General features: G+C 31.2%; 1 protein-coding gene across 5 annotated transcripts; it reads left to right on the top strand.

The window, feature by feature from the left end:
* The first annotated feature begins 4 nt into the window (after positions 1-4).
* Positions 5-19,448, top strand: KrT95D (phosphofurin acidic cluster sorting protein KrT95D). 5 transcript variants are annotated; one of them, XM_065355565.1, is made up of 19 exons: positions 5-480; positions 6,816-6,903; positions 7,015-7,104; positions 9,573-9,698; positions 9,840-9,984; positions 10,064-10,206; positions 10,366-10,474; positions 10,676-10,852; positions 11,926-11,991; positions 14,337-14,470; positions 14,569-14,724; positions 14,817-15,025; positions 15,099-15,253; positions 15,327-15,525; positions 15,616-15,658; positions 16,327-16,541; positions 16,632-16,855; positions 17,013-17,129; positions 17,207-19,448. In XM_065355565.1, exons 1-19 carry the CDS (start codon positions 377-379, stop codon positions 17,329-17,331), a joined length of 2,625 nt encoding a protein of 874 aa, XP_065211637.1. In that variant the 5' UTR covers positions 5-376; the 3' UTR covers positions 17,332-19,448. The 5 variants fall into 5 exon arrangements, with proteins under 5 accessions (XP_065211637.1, XP_065211638.1, XP_065211640.1 ...); XM_065355566.1 differs by having other exon boundaries at positions 10,061-10,200; XM_065355564.1 differs by having other exon boundaries at positions 6-480; positions 10,061-10,206.
* The last annotated feature ends 1,054 nt before the right edge of the window (positions 19,449-20,502 follow it).

The raw sequence follows: 20,502 nt of genomic DNA, 5'->3' as shown, positions 1-20,502 counted from the left end.
GAGAGAAAAAAAATAGTGAAGAAAAAATAATTGAAATTTTGAACAAATTATTTAGTAAACAAATTCAAGTCAATGGCGAAATTGGACGAAATGATAAGAGATGACACTACAATATGCGGTGAAATTCTTCATTATAGCTTCTTAAAGTGAATTATTTTAGCATCTATTCAGCAAAATGTAAACAATTTTCGTAGTAATTGAAGCTTCGCGTTAAAAATAAATTGTTTTTCATGCTGAAAATGTATACTAATCTGCATTTATTTTTCAACCAATTTCCCTGCTTTAATATTTTGGGATCCTTTTCGTGTTGTTCGTTGCTGTGATTAGTTTTCCTTGTACGCTTGATCTATCAAATGCTGTGATTTTTGCATCGAAAATGGCAGATAAAAAAGCTGTTCCACTGGTTGGAGTGAAACCAGTTCCTATGAAATTGTTCGCCACTTGGGAAGTGGATCGAACTCCTCCAAATTGTATACCAAGGTAATTACTCAACTTTATAGTTTTCTTATCTCTAGATGTTATAATATCGAAGTTAATCTTGATCATATTCATTTACCTACGTACATTGGTAAAGTGAAACAGACAGTATTTAATAGTAAATTATTATTCTCTCATCATTGGTTTACTATCGTATTTCCTCCCTACCCGCATTCTAATCAGTAGAATCGCTTATCTTCTTAATTTATAAATATGAATCATTTTAAATACACCGTTCTTATATTTTACAAAACGAGGATGAGTAATCGAACACAGATTATACCCTAAACTCGAATAACTCGATACGGTGCAGAGTCAGACTTGACAATATGATTAGTCAACGTTGCAGTGACTCTACTGACTAACTAATCATAGGTCATCTGTTGGCATGAATTAATGACATGCGTCGTTAAGAAAAAATGTGTAAAACATTCGAAATATGTTCATTAACAGCATAGACTAATATCGTCTCTCGAGAATGGAATGATTGCACTATTCTCGTCTAAACATTTCCAGCGGACTAATCTTTTGATGTTTTGAATTTCGATCATTGAACTGAATTAACTTCTGTTTTACATGTCTAAAGTATTTCAAGAATTCATTATATTAATACTCGAATTAAATTAATTTACTCTAAACTGATTGTGAGCCAATTATTGGGCAATTATCCTAAAAAATTGGAAAGAAAAATATTTTTCAATTTTGGAGATGCAGTGCAGTTTGAATTAGAATCGAAATCCTGCCCAAAAAAAATTAAGAAATAGGAAAGTTTTTTTTTTGGTAGGCACTTGTTTCATTTTTAAATAACTACGTGGTTCAAAAATTTTGTCTGCTGAGTAATCAATAATCATATGCTTGAATAAAATTGAAAATCAGAAGAATAATGTACAAATTTTGTTTTCAAATTCGTTTTTATACTTTGAGTAAATTATGCCTACATTGCCTACCTATCTGAAAAGTACCCATCAAAGGGTTGATGAAACCGTTCCGACAATTGGCAAAACTATGCATACATTTTTTCGTTCTCTTCTCATAGATATGGGTACTTGGTACTTCGTAATGTATAGTTTAATGCACATTTAATCAATTATCCATTATTTATACGTGGATGATTAGAAAGTGTGACAAATCATCTATTACGTAACAAATACATTATCTACGTTTGTGACCAAGTTCGTTTATTGCAATGTTTTCAGCATTACCGAAAATGTTTCTTAGTAGGTACTTCCTAATACTGACGAATTTCGTTATAAATGGTATTGATTTGTCAATAATTGCGATTTTACCTGATATGGATGAATAATTAATTCAATCATGATTGGAGCTCAAGACGTGAAAAAATCAAAATTCGTTATCGTCATGACCTTCTGATGCTGGATGATCGTACTGAAAATTTGTTTTCATTTTTTCTCATACACGATGCTAAATTCATGGTTTTTTGGTTTGCTGCAAAACAGATGTATGTACCTACTACCTACTCTATAATGTTCTATACGCATAGGCTTACGTACTTCGCATACGTTTTCGAAAGAATATCATTCTTTGTCGTTGGCAAATTTTCAGGTGCTATTTCTAATTACTCATTGGTATAGCTATAACTTTCATCATTCTAATTAACACGACGTAATCGTTCGCCGGGAGTTGTATTTTTCTTTTATGATATAATTCCAAGCCAAAAACTAACAGAAAGTACCGTGTAATCGATTTGTTTCCATTCTATTCGTAGGCATGTTAATTGATTTAGTAAATATGCAAATGAGCATTGTTTGAAAATGCATTTACATTTCGAAAAACACGTATTTTTTTGATCGAAACCGACGAATGCGTGTTCTCGATGAGTAATTGAGAGTAAAAATGTAAGCTTATTGAAAATTATAAGAATCTGACCATAAATTTGAAACCATGTAGGATTCTGTTTTAGGTGCAGCTCCCACACCTATTAACTGTTTACTGCGACGTTGATTCGCCAGATTTTTATCAGGGTCATTTTCATCAAACTTATTCGATTACTGTTTTAATGTGTACTATTATTTTTTTGTTTCGATATACCAAAGTACATACTTCTGTATCGTGAGGAAACTACCTAATTCCATTCACTACGCGTGTAATGTACAATATACATACATTTATTCTATAGGCAAAATAATTTTCGTAATAGTCTAAGGAATGCTTCATTCGGAGTGTCATGTTCTTTACGTAATTTCCAACGCTGCTATTGAACTTGGACGAAAACTCGCGATGTTCAATGTACGCCGAATAATTTACATTAATTTTGCTTTCATTTGGAACTTTTTTATTTTTCAAAAACGTAATTATTAGAAGAGATGCATTCTGTGTTAATAGGTATGACGAGTCGTACTTAACGATTCGTTTGAAAAAAATAACGCTACGTGTCTGCTCGCAGTATTGTGCATTTGTCAATAATGTACGCAATTTTTTCGATACCATTGCTTAACCAGAAAGCGATTACGAGTTTCGAATCGTGTTTGTAAAAAAGTTGAATTTTTTGTTGATTTAAGAGCATGGTTGCATTCCATTCAATTTGTTTCCTGTCGTTAATTCCTCGACGAACGTGATATTCCTCCTCTTTTTTCATCGTCCACTCTTCTCAACAGATTTTTTTGCCTATTGTTCAGTGTTAATCTCGTGTTGTATTCTTATAATGTACTTTGCAAGGAGGTGCCCCAGGTGAAATTCGCCGATTTGAACGATTCTCGCACCATTTGATAAAGGACAGCGAATATAGTCTAACCCCCAAGTTTTCAGCTGCTGGAGTCGATATTTCGATTTTTATGGCGGTTTTTCGATTTTTCCGTAGCAATTTTTCAAAAATGGTATGTGAAAATCGAAAAATTGCAGTAAATAAATAGACATGTCAATTTGAGCAGTTGAAAATTTCACCGTGGGATGGTCTAACCATAACTATTCGAAATATTATGAAAGGTTTAAACATGCAACCCGCGCCGACTATGTTTGCTCAATTTTTCAAAATTTGTGATGCGAAAATCGAAGAATTGCTATAAAAAACTCATAATTTTGACTTCAGCATCTAAAAATTTGGCGTTAGACTATATTTGATGTCCTCTATCTAATGGTAATGGTGCAAGAATCGTTGAAATAGGTGAATGTCACCTGGAGCACCTCCCTTGTCAGTAAGTATAGCAATGATTTACATCATTTCTCGTCGTTTGATCTTTCAATGTCTGGATTGGAGTCTAATCTGTATTGGTTTTTCGGTTTCTTGTCAAGATTATTTATGTCAAAACAAATTTTCTCTCTGCCCATCGCTAGATGTGGAAAAAAACATACGTATCGGAAAACACACTTTTTTAAATTTTACAACTTTGTTTGGAACTTTTTTAGTAGGGAGTTCTTTGGCAACCATGCCAACCGTTGAATGATTTGAAAAATTTATAGCTCATTAAAATCGCTTTGACCATTGATGTAGAGTTATTGGCCATGATAACGGTAACAAAATTGCTCATTAGGACTACCTAAGTAGAAAAAAATAAAAGTTCTTCGATTTCACTGCGTACTGGTTTTTTTATGAGGCGAATAGCATACCAGTAGTTCGGCACATTGTTATATTTTAACGAAATTTTTTGAAACCTGAACAGCATTCAATAATACGTTGGTCACATCATTCAAAATGGCTTGGAGCCACCGAACGTCAATAATTTCAGAACCTGAAAATTGCCTGCTTCTGAAATTTAGGTTTCTTCCTCATTTTTTCATAAGGAAACTTTCTGAACTGATACGCTCCGATTTGAATAAAATCAAACGAAATCAAAAGAGCATGTTCTAAAGCCCTCCATAACTACTTACACTTTTTGGTGGCAAGGTTAATTTTTGAGATTTTGATGAGTTTTTGAAGATTCAGAGCTGTCAAAGTACAATTCATGTCAAAAATACCAAAAAAATCACATTTTGATGATATTGCCATCCAAATAATTCTCACTTTTTTGGAAATGCCTACTTGTCATGTCTTTTCCCACAAAAAGTGCGAAAAAGCCAAAAAGTCCTGCTTTTTTCTAAAATTGTCTTTACTGTTTGCCAAAAATTATCAAAATTTCTCGCTTTTTAAAAATCGATGAAAATCTCTAAAAGTTGTAGTTTTTTTGAAACAAAAACAAAAAGTCTTGCTTTAAAAAAAAATGCTCAAAGCCCAAAAGTCTTACTTATTGCTAAAAATCCAACATTTGGCAACTGAAAAGTCTTGCTTTTTTTCTAACCCAAAATTGCTAAAAAAAAAAAACGTAAACGTATAATTCGTTTGCCTATAATTTCCAGAAATTGCTGCTTCTTGTTAAAATTTGCTCCTTGACAGAAATTCTTGCTTTTTAAAGAAATTATTTTGAAGATTTTCACTTTCTCCCAAAAATTTTTCAAATCCAGAGCTAACACTTTCGCTTTTTTATCAAACAATTTTAAAATAAGTAGTTCAGATTTTTTTAATTTAAAAACCAAAATATTTTTTAAAAATTTTTTCTTCATCAAAATGTTTTGCTCGCGTTTTTTAATTTTTTTGGTTACTATTTGGTTACTGTTTTGAGCTTTTTTGGTTACTGAAATAATTAACAAATTTATTACAAGCCTCAAAATTTTAAAAATTTTAAAAAGTTGCTGTTATGACAATAATTTTGTCAACTTTTTTTAAAAACTCGAGCCAATCTGATGAAACGGCCAAAAATTACCTTTAACTATTAACTTATACAGGTACCTCTGCCTACATAATGTGAATTCCATGAAAAATAAATGAGTAAATTCAAATTTCTAAAACGACGTACCTCAAACGATTTTTAAGTCGGACAGGCTATTTGCAATTTGCATGAATCCATATCTTATCAAAACCTTTGGAAATTTGATTTTTTCGCTCATAAGTTGGTCCAAAATTTACTTTCGAACTGCCATTTTTGAAATTTCATGGTAACCATCTAAAGTGTCGAGATAGGGTGCCCCTGCCCACTGCCCAATTAGCTCACCAACTAGAGCTGCTACAACCACCAAAGCTCATTGTAGTTCGTCTGCGTAGAATTTCAGGAGAATATTGAAAAATTGCTGGAAGCTCGGCGATAACATTGCCATAATTAGGAAACGTTTTTGGATTTTTTCAATTTTCGAAAATTTGTCAAAAATCTAAAAATGTACTGTGATGCTTGAAATCTTGGTTGAGCATGCTCTGTCGATCTACCTTTATATTTTCATTCTAATCGGATGTGTGTCAGTTCGATGTGGTTCCTTTGGGAGAAAAATTTTATGAACTTTAAAACTATTGCTGAACTTGTAAAAAGATGAGCAAGAATGACTCAAAATAACGTAGGTAGTGTATTACTGCAGAATTTCTCATCGTTGAATGATCCATTCTATAAATTTTCTTTCTATTGTTTACATGAAATATTTTCTCTTTCTCGAACTAGGGGATTATTCAACGAAATTCAGCATCTTAAATAACGCCCTTTTTGCACTGGAACTGCAGAAAGCTTCCCAAATGAAACATGTTCTAAAGTTCAAACATTAATTTCTCACACCTCACACACCGTAATATGTACATATTGTGCTTGAAAAATTTAAACAAATTTTAGCTCACAAGCATACGTTAGAATACACCTGAAAATTTTGCAAAATCGTAAAAATTCTTTACTTTTTTTATTCCGCTTTACCGCTTGTCTGGTAAATAACAGCATATTATTTACTCTTGTCATCAAATTTCTCAACAACTACAAAAAATAACACCTTTTTTGAAAATTTTGTAGTATCGCTTCAAAATTTTTTTGACAGGTCCCTTTGGTGTTTGGGCGTTTTACTAAACCTTACCTGTATTAGAACAAATCCACTATCGCGAGTTCATAAGGGTACCCTTGTTAGATGAATAAATGACAGAGGAGAGTGAAAATGAAAATACGTCGTGACTATAGTTAATGTATTGTTCATATTAAAACAAAGAGAAGGCTACGATGTTTTGAAATATATTTTTGTAAGTGACACCATCGTTTGTCGAAAAATTTCAACGTGACGTGGACGTGTCAAACTTTTACATAAGTATTAAAAAGAAAATACCTACTCGTTTGTAAAAGTTGAATATTTTCGGTAGCTCTAGCTACAATGAATTAACCCAATGGCTGCCACTGCTGCCAGGAGCCAGAACGCTAGAATATACCTAACCAGAATGAAATACTCGTGTATTTCGTAACACATGTACCATTCAAACATAATTCATTACACATTACGCTGTAATTTGGAAAAACAATTGCGGTGTGAAAGGCATTCGCAAAATATACACTTTCATGACGTAGTATGCGTGCTGTTGGCAAATAAAATGAATATTTTCTCTGTTTAAGGTTGTGTTCCTTAACTCTTACAAGACTGGTCCTTCTGAAGTCATTAGGGGCTGATTTGAATTCAATTGTAATTGCAGTTAAAATGCAAGTAAGTATCGATTAAAGGATCACTTATTCAAAAAATAAACAATTACAAGTGTTGTTGGAATGTATGAAGAACAAATTATAAACGAGTTACCTACTTGTGTTTATTTAATAGGGTTCAAAACGAACGTTACGTTCAAACGAAATGACTTTACCACTTAATGGACTTCTAGACACCGAATTACAACTCAGCTTTTCATTACAAGTATGTTTCAATTTTCATTACCTATAGTATATATTTTTTGAGCGTATTGTTAGACAAATACTGTGTACTAGTACCTCTACCTATGTACCTATGTAGTTGACTTTTTATTACTCAGTTCATTTTTCGAAGCAGAACTTTCTCAAAAATCTAGTTCGTGAAACAACAAGTACAAACAAAAACGGTTAAAATGATGCGTTCAACAGGCAGGAATAGATTTCAGTCATTTGTACCCAAATCGCAAATCGATGAAAGGTCATGAGAATGCTGTGAGTTTGTAAGTGTTGCTAAATTCAAAATTTCATTTGGGCTTTTTTTATGAAAATTTTTAAAACTTGGAAAATCCGAAAATTTTGTACAAGCTCTAAAATAGCTGGGAATTTTGACCAATCAATGGTAGGAGAGGATTAAAGAATAGGATACAAAGTGAATTTCAAACTTTTTACCTCAATTTGATCAAATTTTGATTTTTTACATGAGAAATGGGTCAAATGCGTATTTTTAAAAAAGCGCCAAAAAAACGAAAGACGAATTTTGGCATTTTAAATGTGGCCAGTTTGTATATTTTTGAATTTGGATTTTTCTTGTCCTAATAATATTTACATGATGGTTGAGATATTCCCTCTCCTTATTACAATAGGTTTTTCAACTGTACTCATTCCTGTTTTCAAGAACAGGTACATCAAAAATCAAAAATATAATTTTTGTCATTATGAGTCACGAGTGCGGGCATTTGAAGAAATTTCAAAAGAAAGAGGGAAGAGCGGATGGAGAGTTGCGTAGATAACTTTTAAGGGCAAACTGAAAAAAAAATGCCTACAGCAGTTAAAACCAGGGGCATCCGCATTTGAAATTTTCAAACCACACTATTTTGTCAAATTTCAAATGCTTATTTTTCTGACAAAAAAAATTGCAAAGACCTCCGGTTTGAGTCATTCGTCATCGTTTGATGGTCTCTCTCTCTCTCTACCACGCATGCAAAATTTTAAAAAAATTCGATGAACCAACGTGCAATTTCTGTGCGATTTGACGTGGAATTGCTCAAAGTATTCAAAAAAAATTCTCAATTTTTATGGATTTTTGATGATTTTTTAAAAAAGTAATATGTATTTCAAAAGATCTATCTATCGTTGAGGAAAAGTAAGCAGAAAAAGAAACATCGCAGTTTTTTAAAAAAATGTTTATGAAAGTAGGCACATATTTCTGTGTTGACAATTTTCATGCAAAAAATTTCAATTTTATTCTGAAATGTTCTAGAAGTAAAACTGCTCTACTGTATGCAAACCTTTTCTGCGTAATTTTCTTCCTAAACAACTTTCCAAAAAAAAAATGAGATAATCTAACCTGTGGGTAAAAAAAAAACAATGATTTTCAGCTTTTAGAGAAGTTATACTACAGAAAAATAAGAGACATACTAGTACAAGTACATACAATTAAATCTTTTGATTTTGTTTTTGAGAAAAAAGTACTTACTATGTATCCTCAAAAAGACTCAATTCCAAAAAAGCAAAACATTCATTGTGGATATTTGAAGGACTTTTTTTCCCTCTCGAGCCGAAGTTTTATTGAGGAAGTGGATTTTTTATACATATATCTTACTCGCTTTAGTATCTCACCATGGTTGAAATGTAGATTATTCAGTGTGATTGGTTAATTTTGTATTGAATAATCTTTATTTCGAATAAAACCTGTGATAATTCTGAGCAAAATGCTGAGAAAGAAAATGACGAGAAGGTATTATCAGTAAATTTCTTCAGTATCGTTTTCCCTTTTTTCTTCTGCATACCTACTCGTATGTTTGTACTATCGCCATCATCATGGCAAAACTTCTGCAATTTTTATGCTATAGAAATAATTTATGAGAATGCTAATGAAAATGATGAAAAAATTATTGCCAAATTAGTAATGTGTTGTTTTGTAATCATAATATCGAACACAGCTTGCATAGCGATGTTTTTTACGACGCACGTAGTTTGAAAATACTCATTGGGGATATGTTTTTTCGCAATATCCATGAATTGTTTCGCGAGTAATTTTAATTGATGAAAAAATTAACCTAAAAATAGAATTCTAAAAAAATAAAATAAAGACGCTAGTTACTGGTTATTAATAGGATTACAATAAGGAAATACTTATCAATACGTACTCAAAATCGAATAAGTTCAATGACTTATCGCTGGTTTGAATCATTGTTTCGCTCTTGTAATCTGCATCCATGGTAACTTATACATGTAGAAGTAGATAGATACAAATAGTTAACCAATAACCAAATTAATACCTTTACATATTATGTGTATATGCGTTGTTGGCTATAATGAATTGTTAAATTTAGGTTAATCAATACATTACTATTTTTCACTTCTCATCGTGCCATTGACCGTAGCAAAAAATGTCTTATTTGTTTGCGGAACAGTTTATTTAATTTTTAATAAGATGTTGTTGACCTTTGTTGTGTTTTCTTTTGTTTGTAGTATCCTCATTTTTTGAAAAGAGACGGTAATCGACTCCACGTTATGTTGCAACGACGCAAACGATATAAAAATAGAGCCATACTCGGGTATAAAATTTTAGCCGAAGGAGTTATCAACATGTCGCAGGTATATTTATGTCAGCAAATTTTTATTTTAGAGAGAACGTTGTTATAAAAATGGACAACTTTTTCTTAGAAGGTATCTTATTGCAAAGTTCTAGGAATTTAATATTTTGAAATTAATTTCACGGATAAATTCGTATTTTAGGTATTACAACATCATATGGAAATGGAACTGGATTTAGTAAGCGATTGCAAAGAAGCTAAAGGTCATAATGTAGTAGTAGCCAAAATATCTGTCTGCTCTTTGAGCAGCCAACCTGTAGATCACGAAGAGAACAATAAATCTGCTGGTAAATCAACGCTTTACTTTTAAATTGTACATGAAGAGGAAGAATATCTACGAGTGTTAAATCTAAAATCATTCAGTAGGTCGAGGTGTACCTGATTATTCGGACGAAGACGAAGATTTCAGCAGCGGAAACGACGAAGTCGAAGTTGAAGGATCCGATTCAGAGCCCGTAATTGACGAACGAAGACGTGGAAGGAAAAACAAAATGAATGGGAACGTAAGGGTATGATTTTGTTACTTTTGCCAAGAAATTATTACATGCTTAAGAGTAGATATTTTATTTTGTTCGAAAGTTTATATAACCTTAATAAAAACAAAATAATACTTACCTACTTGGAAGTTCGGTTTAAATTCTTATCGTTTGTTTGTATTTATTTTTTAGCAAAGAAATTTAAAGCAGAAGTTCATATCGTTGCTTAAACGTTTTCGAGTGAATGAAGATTTACAGTCTTTAGATAATGACCAAGAGACCATAAGTCGTAAGCTTTCTGGTTAGTATTGCTTTTTGCAACTCGAATTGTACCAAAGCCAAAATATTTACAGTGAAGTAGAAAAGTACCTAGCGTTTTAATATTTATGTATTGTGCTTCTACTAGTATAATTTTTATTCATTTATTTTTATGATATTCATGAAAAATATTTCTGCGTTTTATAACACGTCTTTAATTTTTATTTCTATTCTCGCTGTTTAGCTGTTGGCGGAGATATGGATGCGGTTGATATCGAAGATTTATTCGAAGAACTCGAAGATTTGAGTGATTCTGGTCCTGAGATCGATACTATGAGTATATCATCTACTCCGAAACCGTCTCTTAGACCTTTTTTCTCAAGCAGTCGATCATTACTCCACGATGGTTTGAATACTCCTGGTAAGTACTACATATAAATGCAAGTCAGCTCCGCAAATTCGGTGCATTAACAGGACTCGAAAAATATCTCGAGTTTTTTTCGATTGCATCGTTCTAAATTGAGTCGAATTTTTTCAAATCATGTGATTTATATATTTACTGTTACTCGTACATTTTATCGTCATTATATTTTATTGCGATTGTGTTGACATAAAGTAGATAAGTATTTGTATATATTAGTATTTAATGCGTTTGCGTGAGTGCATGTAGATTTACCATTGGTAGGTAATACGTAATTACGTACAAGTACATATATGTTTAATATCAGTATGTTGTGTAAAGTTGAATGTTTTACTGCAACAAAAATTGAAATTCGCTTTGTGGGGACAAAATTACTTATCTCTATTTGAAAAACCTTCTCGTGTAAAACGAACGTTTGAGCGAATTCTATTTAAATTGATTATCAATTCAACCATTAAAAAGTTTCATCGAATCATTTAAATGATGTTGGTTTGCTGCGTCGTGACGTTTTTATAAAATTAATTAAATCGTCAAACATTTTGAACTAAATTTTATTCTGGTAGGTTTGCCTCTGATATAGGTAGTTTAAACTTCAAATGGTGATTTTGCACCAAAATCAAACGCTTGAAGCGAATTTCCTTCTTTTAAAATGCCTACAACCAATCGCTCAGGAAAAAGGGAACATCGCTTGTTTAATCGTACGCCAAATAAATTCACTCTTTATGGTATTTTGGGTGAAATTCAAATTAGAAAAAAAATCCGGCATTTGATGTATCAAATGAAGTATTAATGATTGCCTTTTGAAGCTGATGTAGATTGCCATGTTAATAATATTTGTTGAAAAAAACACGCAATACATTGCAGTATACAATTTAACGTTATAGTATTATATGCCTTAGCGTAAGATTTTTGTATAGATAATTTTGATAGTGGCATTTTCTCATGTTCTATGCAAGTTTGTCACTGGAATTATAATAATACACAAATTGCGTAGAATATAAAAAGTGCGACTTCAACATTATCATTGTAATTAGCATGAAGCTTTTTGTATGTGCTTTTTGTGTCATTCACAGGCCGCCTGCTACATAAGAAAAATTGTCACAATTTGACCAAGGCTACAATGAATAACAAAAGTGCAGGTTAGATAACAATGAAATTTACGTATCTTTTACCTCGTTACTCATCTGTTTCTATTTAGTATCTGTTCTTAATTTTACCTACCGTAGGCCTATTATACCTCTAAACGTCTCTTTTTTTAGTAGAAATTTCAATGCTTTTTGAATGTTACGTGTTTGTTATTGAATTTATTTACAAACATGGAAAAAATTTCCTATCGTTCACTTACCTTTTACGTTACACTTGCTTTCACAACACTATTATTGTTATGATCCGCTTCAGATTGCCGTTGCACTCGCATATTTTTTCAAATCACGTTATATTGTACCTAGTCGAAATTTTATTGAAGAATTCTATCGATCAGTTTTCTATATTATTCATTCGATCAGAAATAATGAAAATTTGGTCTTTATTGCCCGCAGCTATAGCGTATTTACCTAAATTGAATGGAAATTCATGTTATTTCGGTGATATGGTTTTTTAAAAGCGTAAATAATTTCGTTCGGTAGTCTAATTGATAGATTCATAATTCGTAAAAGTAGTTCTTTGTATGCTTGAAGTTGTTATGTAGAATTTTTATTCCTGTTTTCTAGGTTTTGATGAATACGGACATAGTGAACATCAATTTGATTTAAATTACGAATTTACTTTTTAATGAATAAATATTATTTCGAAATTGAATTTATCAGTTGGACAAAAATAAAGGGTAAATTGAGGAAGTATTTTTCATGAGAATAGCACGATTATTCCAACCTTGTGACGTAACTAACCCAAATTTTGCATGATGAAGGAAGAGATAAGGGCACCTTGTCAATCTCATTTCAGCTATTTTTCTTTTTTTTTAAATGTCAGTACTTACTTTTTGGTTCGGCCTTTTTTTTTTCTTTTTAAATAATAATTGCGTCAGTTCTTTCTTGAAATTATTACCTTTCACTTCGCTAAGTAAAATTTTCAATAAATTGAAAAAAATAAACATAAATGAAATTATTAATTCTTAATACAGAAATTAGAAGAACCGGGAAAAATCAATTTCCCTCACACCAATTTTACAAATATTAAAAAAAAACTGAAAGTACGGGAAAAATTCGAAAAAAATTAATGAAAATTAAAATATTTACCATCTAAAAAAATATTCGGTTTATTAGTTTTTCGAGGGCGCTGAGTTCAAATATTACTTTTTTTTTTTGATGAGGTCCTTCAATTCCCAATTTTGAAAAAAATGATTGTAAAATTGTGATGTACAGTGGAAATCGCTTACAACGAGATTGAAGGGACCAGACATTTTGCTCGTTGTATCCGGTCTCTCGTACTAAAAGGTATTGCATTTATAACGAGTATCTTATAATAACCGGATGTAAAGAGCTTCTCGTTATAAATGATACTCGTATAACACGTGTAGGAAAAAATTGTCAATTTTACTACTATTTTCAACTTGTCAAACCGATTGGTAACAATTTCAAATCATTTATTGAGCAGTTCTAGAGCCTCCAGCAGCTTTTTAGAAAGTTTTGTTTTTCTAAAAATGCCACAAAATCTGTCTGAATTTCAAAATTTCATCAAATTAACTTACAAAACTTAAATTTGGGATTTAATGAATGTTTTTTGCATGAACACTCGTTATAAGCGGGAGAAAAGACAATAAAATGAACCAAATTTCAAGAATTTCAGCTCGTACTATCCGGATTCCTCGTTATAAATGAGCTCGTTCTAACAGGTACCATATTGTACATGTTTAAATGGCGTTGTGCTCGGGACCGAGCATTTTGCTCGTTGTATCCGAAATCTCGTACTAACTGATCTCATTATAAGCGATTTCCACTGTAGTTCGAATATCTATTAATTTTTTGGATTCGATCCTTCGTTGTCTTTTCAACTTTCTATTTTAAAAAATATGAAGGTTTTAGTTTCGCACTTCGCATCCCACTTTAATTATTGACTTGTGAGAATTGATGCTCAAATTTGTAGGTAATTAGCCCAAACCATGGTTATAAAAAAAGTCACGGACATTTTTAGATCATGAAACTTCAAGCGTTGATGATTAATTCGTATCGTTTTCTTCGAAAAGCAAAATTTCATGATTGATGTAGGTTAAATGATGAACTTAACTGAACATGTGATAATTTTTAACGACCTTAATAGGGAAAAAGTTCAATAAACAAGTTCTTATTTAAAATTAGTTTCTTGATTCTATTTTTTGTTTTGATTTGTGTGTGTTTTTTTTATTTATTCATTTCAAATCCTACAAGACGGATGCATGATAATATGAGATTTCTGCTCTTTCAGTAAACTTTTCAATAGCATCGATCGCTATTAAATTTACTCTAGTTTTTATGGTCAAATTGTGTTAATCCGTATTCGTATTATGCAGAACGTACATTGGAAAGAGTCAGCGATGAGAGTTCTAAACGAGCTGATTCTGATTCTCATCAAGAAACATGGACGGATAGTGACCCACCTCCACCTAATACATCTCCTTCAAAAAATCACGTTGAAGAAAAGAAAGTAAGCATCATATCTATAGAAAAATGAATAATTTTTGGTAGTTTATTTTAAGGGGAAAATGTTTAATTTTACAATTCAATGTGTTTGATTGTTCGCAGGAAGAAAAAGAACGCAATAAAAGCAGACTTTTTAATCGTGATCGTAATAATTCGTCGGCTGGAAAAGTGAAAAAGCTTTATAACTCTTCGTCTGAAGTGAGCACAATGAGAAGTACTGATTTACTAAGCCCGAATCGATCGCAAGATATTGTCGACGTAAGTGCTCTAAAATTCAACATTCTTCTCAAAAAGACAATTGTAATTTTGTAAATACGTACTTGAATATTCAATATTTTTTTCCATTCTAGGTACGTAGATCTTTTACAGATCAAATAAGTAAGATTTTCCCCTCAGATGATGGACTTCCAGATGTGCTGTATTTGATTAATACAGCTGAACAGTTTGGTAATCAACTTTTTAACGTTTTATACGACAGACAATACAAAGTAATGGCCCTTTGTGGATCTTCCGATATTCGTACGGGAGTGGCGTTTCTAGTCAATAAGATGCAAAAATAGTAAGCTATTTGATCATCTGCGTTGAAGAAATATTAATCGGATTGATGTACACGATGAAAATTATTATTTCAGTTGTAATTCTTGTCCCAAACCTCCGCCTCAAATCAAGTTACTTTTAGCTGGTACAGACAGCTATGTTCATACTGTTTTAAGACATTGGATTGAACAACTTTCATCAAAACCACCTGACTGGATATCGTTTATTCGGTTTTTTGTGATTCCTCTAGGTATGGACCTTGAAGGCATTACGTATTTAGATTGATTTTTTTTACTCATGTGTACTTTTTTCACGAATTCCAGGTTCTGGATATTTGTGTAAGTATTTAGGAAGTTTAGATAATGTTTATAATACTTTGTTCGTCACTGATACTTGGAAAGAGAAGTTTGAAAATATGGATTTCGATGAGATCATAATACGTATTCAACGGTATCTACAACAAGCCAATTCTTTCGTACAGTTACCTATTGCCGAAGCAATGCTCACTTATAAAGATAAAAGGTATCAGAGTTATTCGTAATGTGTTTTCAAGAGTTGATTTGTATTGAAATTGATAACTACTTTTTTTTTTCTTTTGAATTTTGTCTACAGTTCTACGGAAGAGTCATCGCAGATTTTCATTCCTTTTATTGTTGTACGTATCTATAATTCTTTACATATATGTATTAGTAAAGAGGTTATTTTTACAAAACGTATCAATTTTGTTTAGAATTTGAATAAAAATATCAGTTTTTAAAGAAACATCAAAAAATAAAAATTATCATCTTTCTAAAAGTAACTTCCTGCACTGCTCCTTATACTCTCTTCCCTCTTTTTAGAAAAAAATCTCATTTTATAAAAAAAAGAGCCAGGGGTTTCAATTCCAGGAAATTGCGAAGTTCGTTTTTTTTAAACATTCCGTCTGGATAAAAATTCATACCAAAACTTTTCCAAGAAATTCATTTTAAAAATGGAAAATTTAAATTTTTTTCAAATTTTGACATGTTAACTTTTAAACAAATTTTGGCAAGCCAATTTGAAAAGAAAAATTGGCATTTTAATTCGTTACAAAATTTTGATATCTGGCTTATCACAGATGTAAAGATGAAATAAAATATGGAAAGAAAAAGTTGCAGATGATAATTATAAACTTAGTTGTTTCTTGCTGAACAAGCCATAACTTTTCCCCCTCCTGTATGTATGTAAATTGAAACACACGCAGACTTTATACGTATTACGTAGATGTGGTTTTTATTTCATTTAGTTTGTTTAAAATTTCAATTACGCTAACTTAATGTTGTTTTTTTTTATACTTCTTCCTAGGATGTTCGGTTAGGAAACGTAGATAATCAATTAACCAATAGCAGTATAGACACTGTATTAGATGAAAGTCAAACTATATCGCCAGGAGTTACGATCCCTTGTACTATTTTAAATACATCGTCACCTCCGAGTACTGCTGCGGACAAAAGACTTGAAAAGCCTGGAACCCCGCCCAGTTCTCCTAATATTAATTACCACATTACTAGTCAATATAGGTAAGAATAGCATATTATTCGTATTGGAAAAAAGTCAATTTTATAATATTGCTACAAATATTTTAATCTCTGGAACAATCGTACTTGCAGGGATTTATGCGAACCGTTGGAACTGCAGCTAGATTATTGGTTAATTTCTTCGAAAGTTGGTGAAATAAAAAATGACGCTGGTAGCAGCGGTAAGAAAAGTGATTCTGGAAAACTGACGTTGAAAAGTGCGTTCCGTTCTTTACAAGTATCGAAGCTTTCTTTTAGTGAATCCCCCGTCGCTCAGTTTAGCATAAATTATTCGACGAAAGAGAAAAAACAAAAAAGTAAGTGATATTTGAATTTAAATGTTTGAACATTTTGAAAATGTTCTCGATGTTCAGAAAACACCCTCAAATAACTCTGTACTTGAAATAATTGTGATTCAAATAGCTACGAGTACGTCGGGCAATCTTTTTCATAATTGATTGAACTTTTTTTCAGTAATGCGTTTGGGAAAGAAGAAAGAAAAGGAAAAGGAGAATGAACCGAAAAGTCAGGTTGTTGACGGAATTTCAAGATTAATATGTTCACCTAGAACTCAAAACATTCCTTTAAATGGTAATTTTTGTTTTGATTTGTTTCTAATCGTGTGTAATTGTTTTTGAATTGTTTTTTTGTTTTTTCAAATATTGTAGTTCATATTGATGGAAATGAGTGGACAGGCGTTAAATTTTTTCAATTATCATCACAATGGCAAACTCATATCAGAAATTTCACTATTAGTCTATTCAGCGGGCCGCCTGAACAAACCACAAATTAACGAATGATGGCACCGTAAATGGTGAAGTTTTTTTTAAAAAAAATACAAGTAGATTATAAAATGAATTGAACTACGACTATTATTACGTATAATATATTTTCGAATGCAGAATTTTGAATTTGAATAAGGTTGTGACATATCAGCGCATAAACTTACGATGACGCTTTTCTGTTTACATTAGTCTCTATGTACCAAAGAATTAGGTTTTTTAAAATTTATTTATCTATTTTTGGTAATTATTTAGTGTGTGTATTTGTGCGTGTGTTTATTTTTCTAAATGTAATCCTTTCAATACTGCTTTTTGAATGACTTTGACTTTCAATGTTTGTGGATTATTGTCTTGTGACGATCGAATTTTATTTTATTTATTAGTTTTTATTATTGTACGAGTAGAGATGACGTAGATTATTACTTATATACTTCTTATGTACTGTCGCAATTGAAAAGTTTATCTATTTATCTATCCACATTGATGGATAATCTATGCTTTATTTATGTGTATCAATACGTGTAGATATACTTTCGTACCAGTTACTTGAAAATTTTATAATGAAGCTTTTGTACGTATGCCATAATATACCTACTTATACGCAATTTTTTTTAAAGCTCAATATACGGACAAATTTTAACCTTGGCCATCGGTAATTTTTTTTCTTGCGTTAAATTTTACTCCATTAATGATAGAAACGTTGATACTTATTCCTGTTCTATGATAATACCATTTTTTTGTTTTTGTTTTTTCTTTTCTTTTCTTTTCTTTTCTTGTACCTTCTTGGCATTGTCTATTGAAATTTATAAGCAATGCTAGAGTTGTTTAATAATCTAAAGTAAGATTTTGAATTGATGTTTTTTGTGAAAATTTATATTTCTAAGTATTTATGGTTGTTTATGCTTGAACACTTTCACTTTTTAAAATCAGATTTATATCTCGTGCTTTTAATCCATAAAGTTCCTTATTTTATAATTTTATAATTTTTGCTTTTTTTCTTGTTTTCATATTATTCTTATTTTTATTCAAATTACGCAGTCTGTGGTGTTGAAAATTCTCATTATTTGTATGACAACATTTTTTTAAATGAGAATTTCGTGACAAAATTGCTAAGATACTAGTTTTATTACTTTCGTTTGCTTATTTTCAGTTGATAATGTTCTGAATATTCAAACATTAACAAACCATGAAAACGATTTAAAAAGAACTTTTCCCCGCTCTGGTTGCATTGCCCTTACGTCAGTGTTCTAAAAGGATGCTTTAAAAGTATTCAATACTCATTTTAAAATGCATAATTCAAGTGATGGCATGACAAGTTCTTATTTCTTTTTTAAATATAAAACGTTTCGATTTTTTTTGTTCAATGAAAAAATTTTTGTTTCATTTTTAGAATAATGACGTTATTTTTTATTGCAAATGATGAATTAGTTCGTAAAAAATAACGTTCTTCATCGAACATGAAACTACGCTGGAAACCAAAGTCTTCTTGTAAAATATTTTCTTTTGTAAAGCCAACAAAATGTACCTCAATTATAAAATTTGAAAAAATCACAATCACATAATGATGAGGAAATAGTGTACCTAGTACATATGATTTTTCATGTCAGTAATAATTTGAAAAAGTATACATATATCTCTTGTAAAATATCGGATTTAGATGAATTTTTTTGTCCAATTTTAATATTTAGTTGCCTAAATGTCCGCATAACATTTTTGTTCTCAGTATGCCATCGCTTCTCAAAATTTAATAGGTACCTTATGTATGTACTTATTTTCGTTTTTAGAACGAAATTCTCGAGAATATATTAGACAGCTGTTTACCAATTTTTTGTATGTGTATTATTTATGAATTTTATAACTTATAAATGTACATTAGCGTGTACTTATTACGCTCCTACAGTACAGGCAGAGTAAGCACGTTACCGCTTCAGATAGGTAACTGTAAGTAGACATGATCTACCGTTGAGTTATTTATGCGTATGCTTTATTATGCAATTTTTTACGCGCTACCAAAAATGTCTTTGTTGAATTATGTGTACCTACCTATACATAAGTCTATGCGAGGATAAAAATGTATAAAAGAAAGCGTTGTACGAAAGGAGCTCTAATAAATTTCTTATTCGAATAACTGTCCTTATGACTATAATGAAACGATTTTATTATTTCAATTCGCATATGACCATTCATCTTATTTATTTATTTTTCTGAATGAGAAGAGGAATGGGAAAGAAATCGTGTTTGGACATTTTTATGTCTTCACGCGTATGTATCAGGTTTCGTTTTGAATTAACATAAATAGACTATGAAGTATGTACAGTGGCAGTTCCTTAAAATTTTACATGAAATTTGCTTGGAAATTTTCAGAATAGAAAAAACCATGTCGGTATTTTTTTTCTTAGTGAAAATTGAATGGAAAAAACATGCAAGTTCTGTTTCTGTCCACTTTTTAACCAATCCACACTAATAATTTCGTTTCTGCGACTCTTCCTCTATTCCCCAAAGAGTATTAGAATCCAGAAATGTTCAAAAAATTACCAAAAATTGAAAAAAAATTCCTGAGATTGTACATAATTATTATTATTGGTAACCAAATGAATAATATCTACATAAAAAATGGAACTTTTGGCCTGGAACTAAAATGTAGGTACTGGGTAATAAATTTGGAAATTTACTGATTTTACAATTTTTTTAGCAACTTTAGAAACAAGTAACTTTTTAAATTTCACTTTCAGTATTTTGTAGGTAAAAATTTGTTGAAATAAAAGTTACTTTTTCGACGCACTATGGTACCCATTTCCTTGACCACTTTTTAAAAAATTGCAATCACTCATAGAAATTTGTGCAAATGTGCATGGCCCCTTCAATTTGCAAATTAGGCAAAAAATGAATTTTTGTTTAGTGTACGAACGAATTTATTATTCCTCTAGTTCACCAGGTAGGCCACCCATCGAACAATTTTTTGTTCACTTACCTAGTGAGCATAACTTTTGGTTGATTATAGAACAGACCACTCCTTGTCATCAGCTGGTGCATGTTTATGGAAAATGCAAAATTCTGAATTCACAAATACATGAGAATTCCGAAATGTGTCGTTTGGGCGTTATGAGATTTTTAACCCTTCCCTTTCCCCTCACAAAATGGTTTTTCTCTACGTTCCTGGTATGTAAGTACTAATATACCTA

The sequence above is a fragment of the Planococcus citri genome, chromosome 3 (genome assembly GCF_950023065.1).
Source record: "Planococcus citri chromosome 3, ihPlaCitr1.1, whole genome shotgun sequence".
Taxonomy (NCBI): domain Eukaryota; kingdom Metazoa; phylum Arthropoda; class Insecta; order Hemiptera; family Pseudococcidae; genus Planococcus; species Planococcus citri.
The sequence above is the reverse complement of the archived record's forward strand: the minus strand, read 5'-3'. Positions and strand labels throughout refer to the sequence as shown.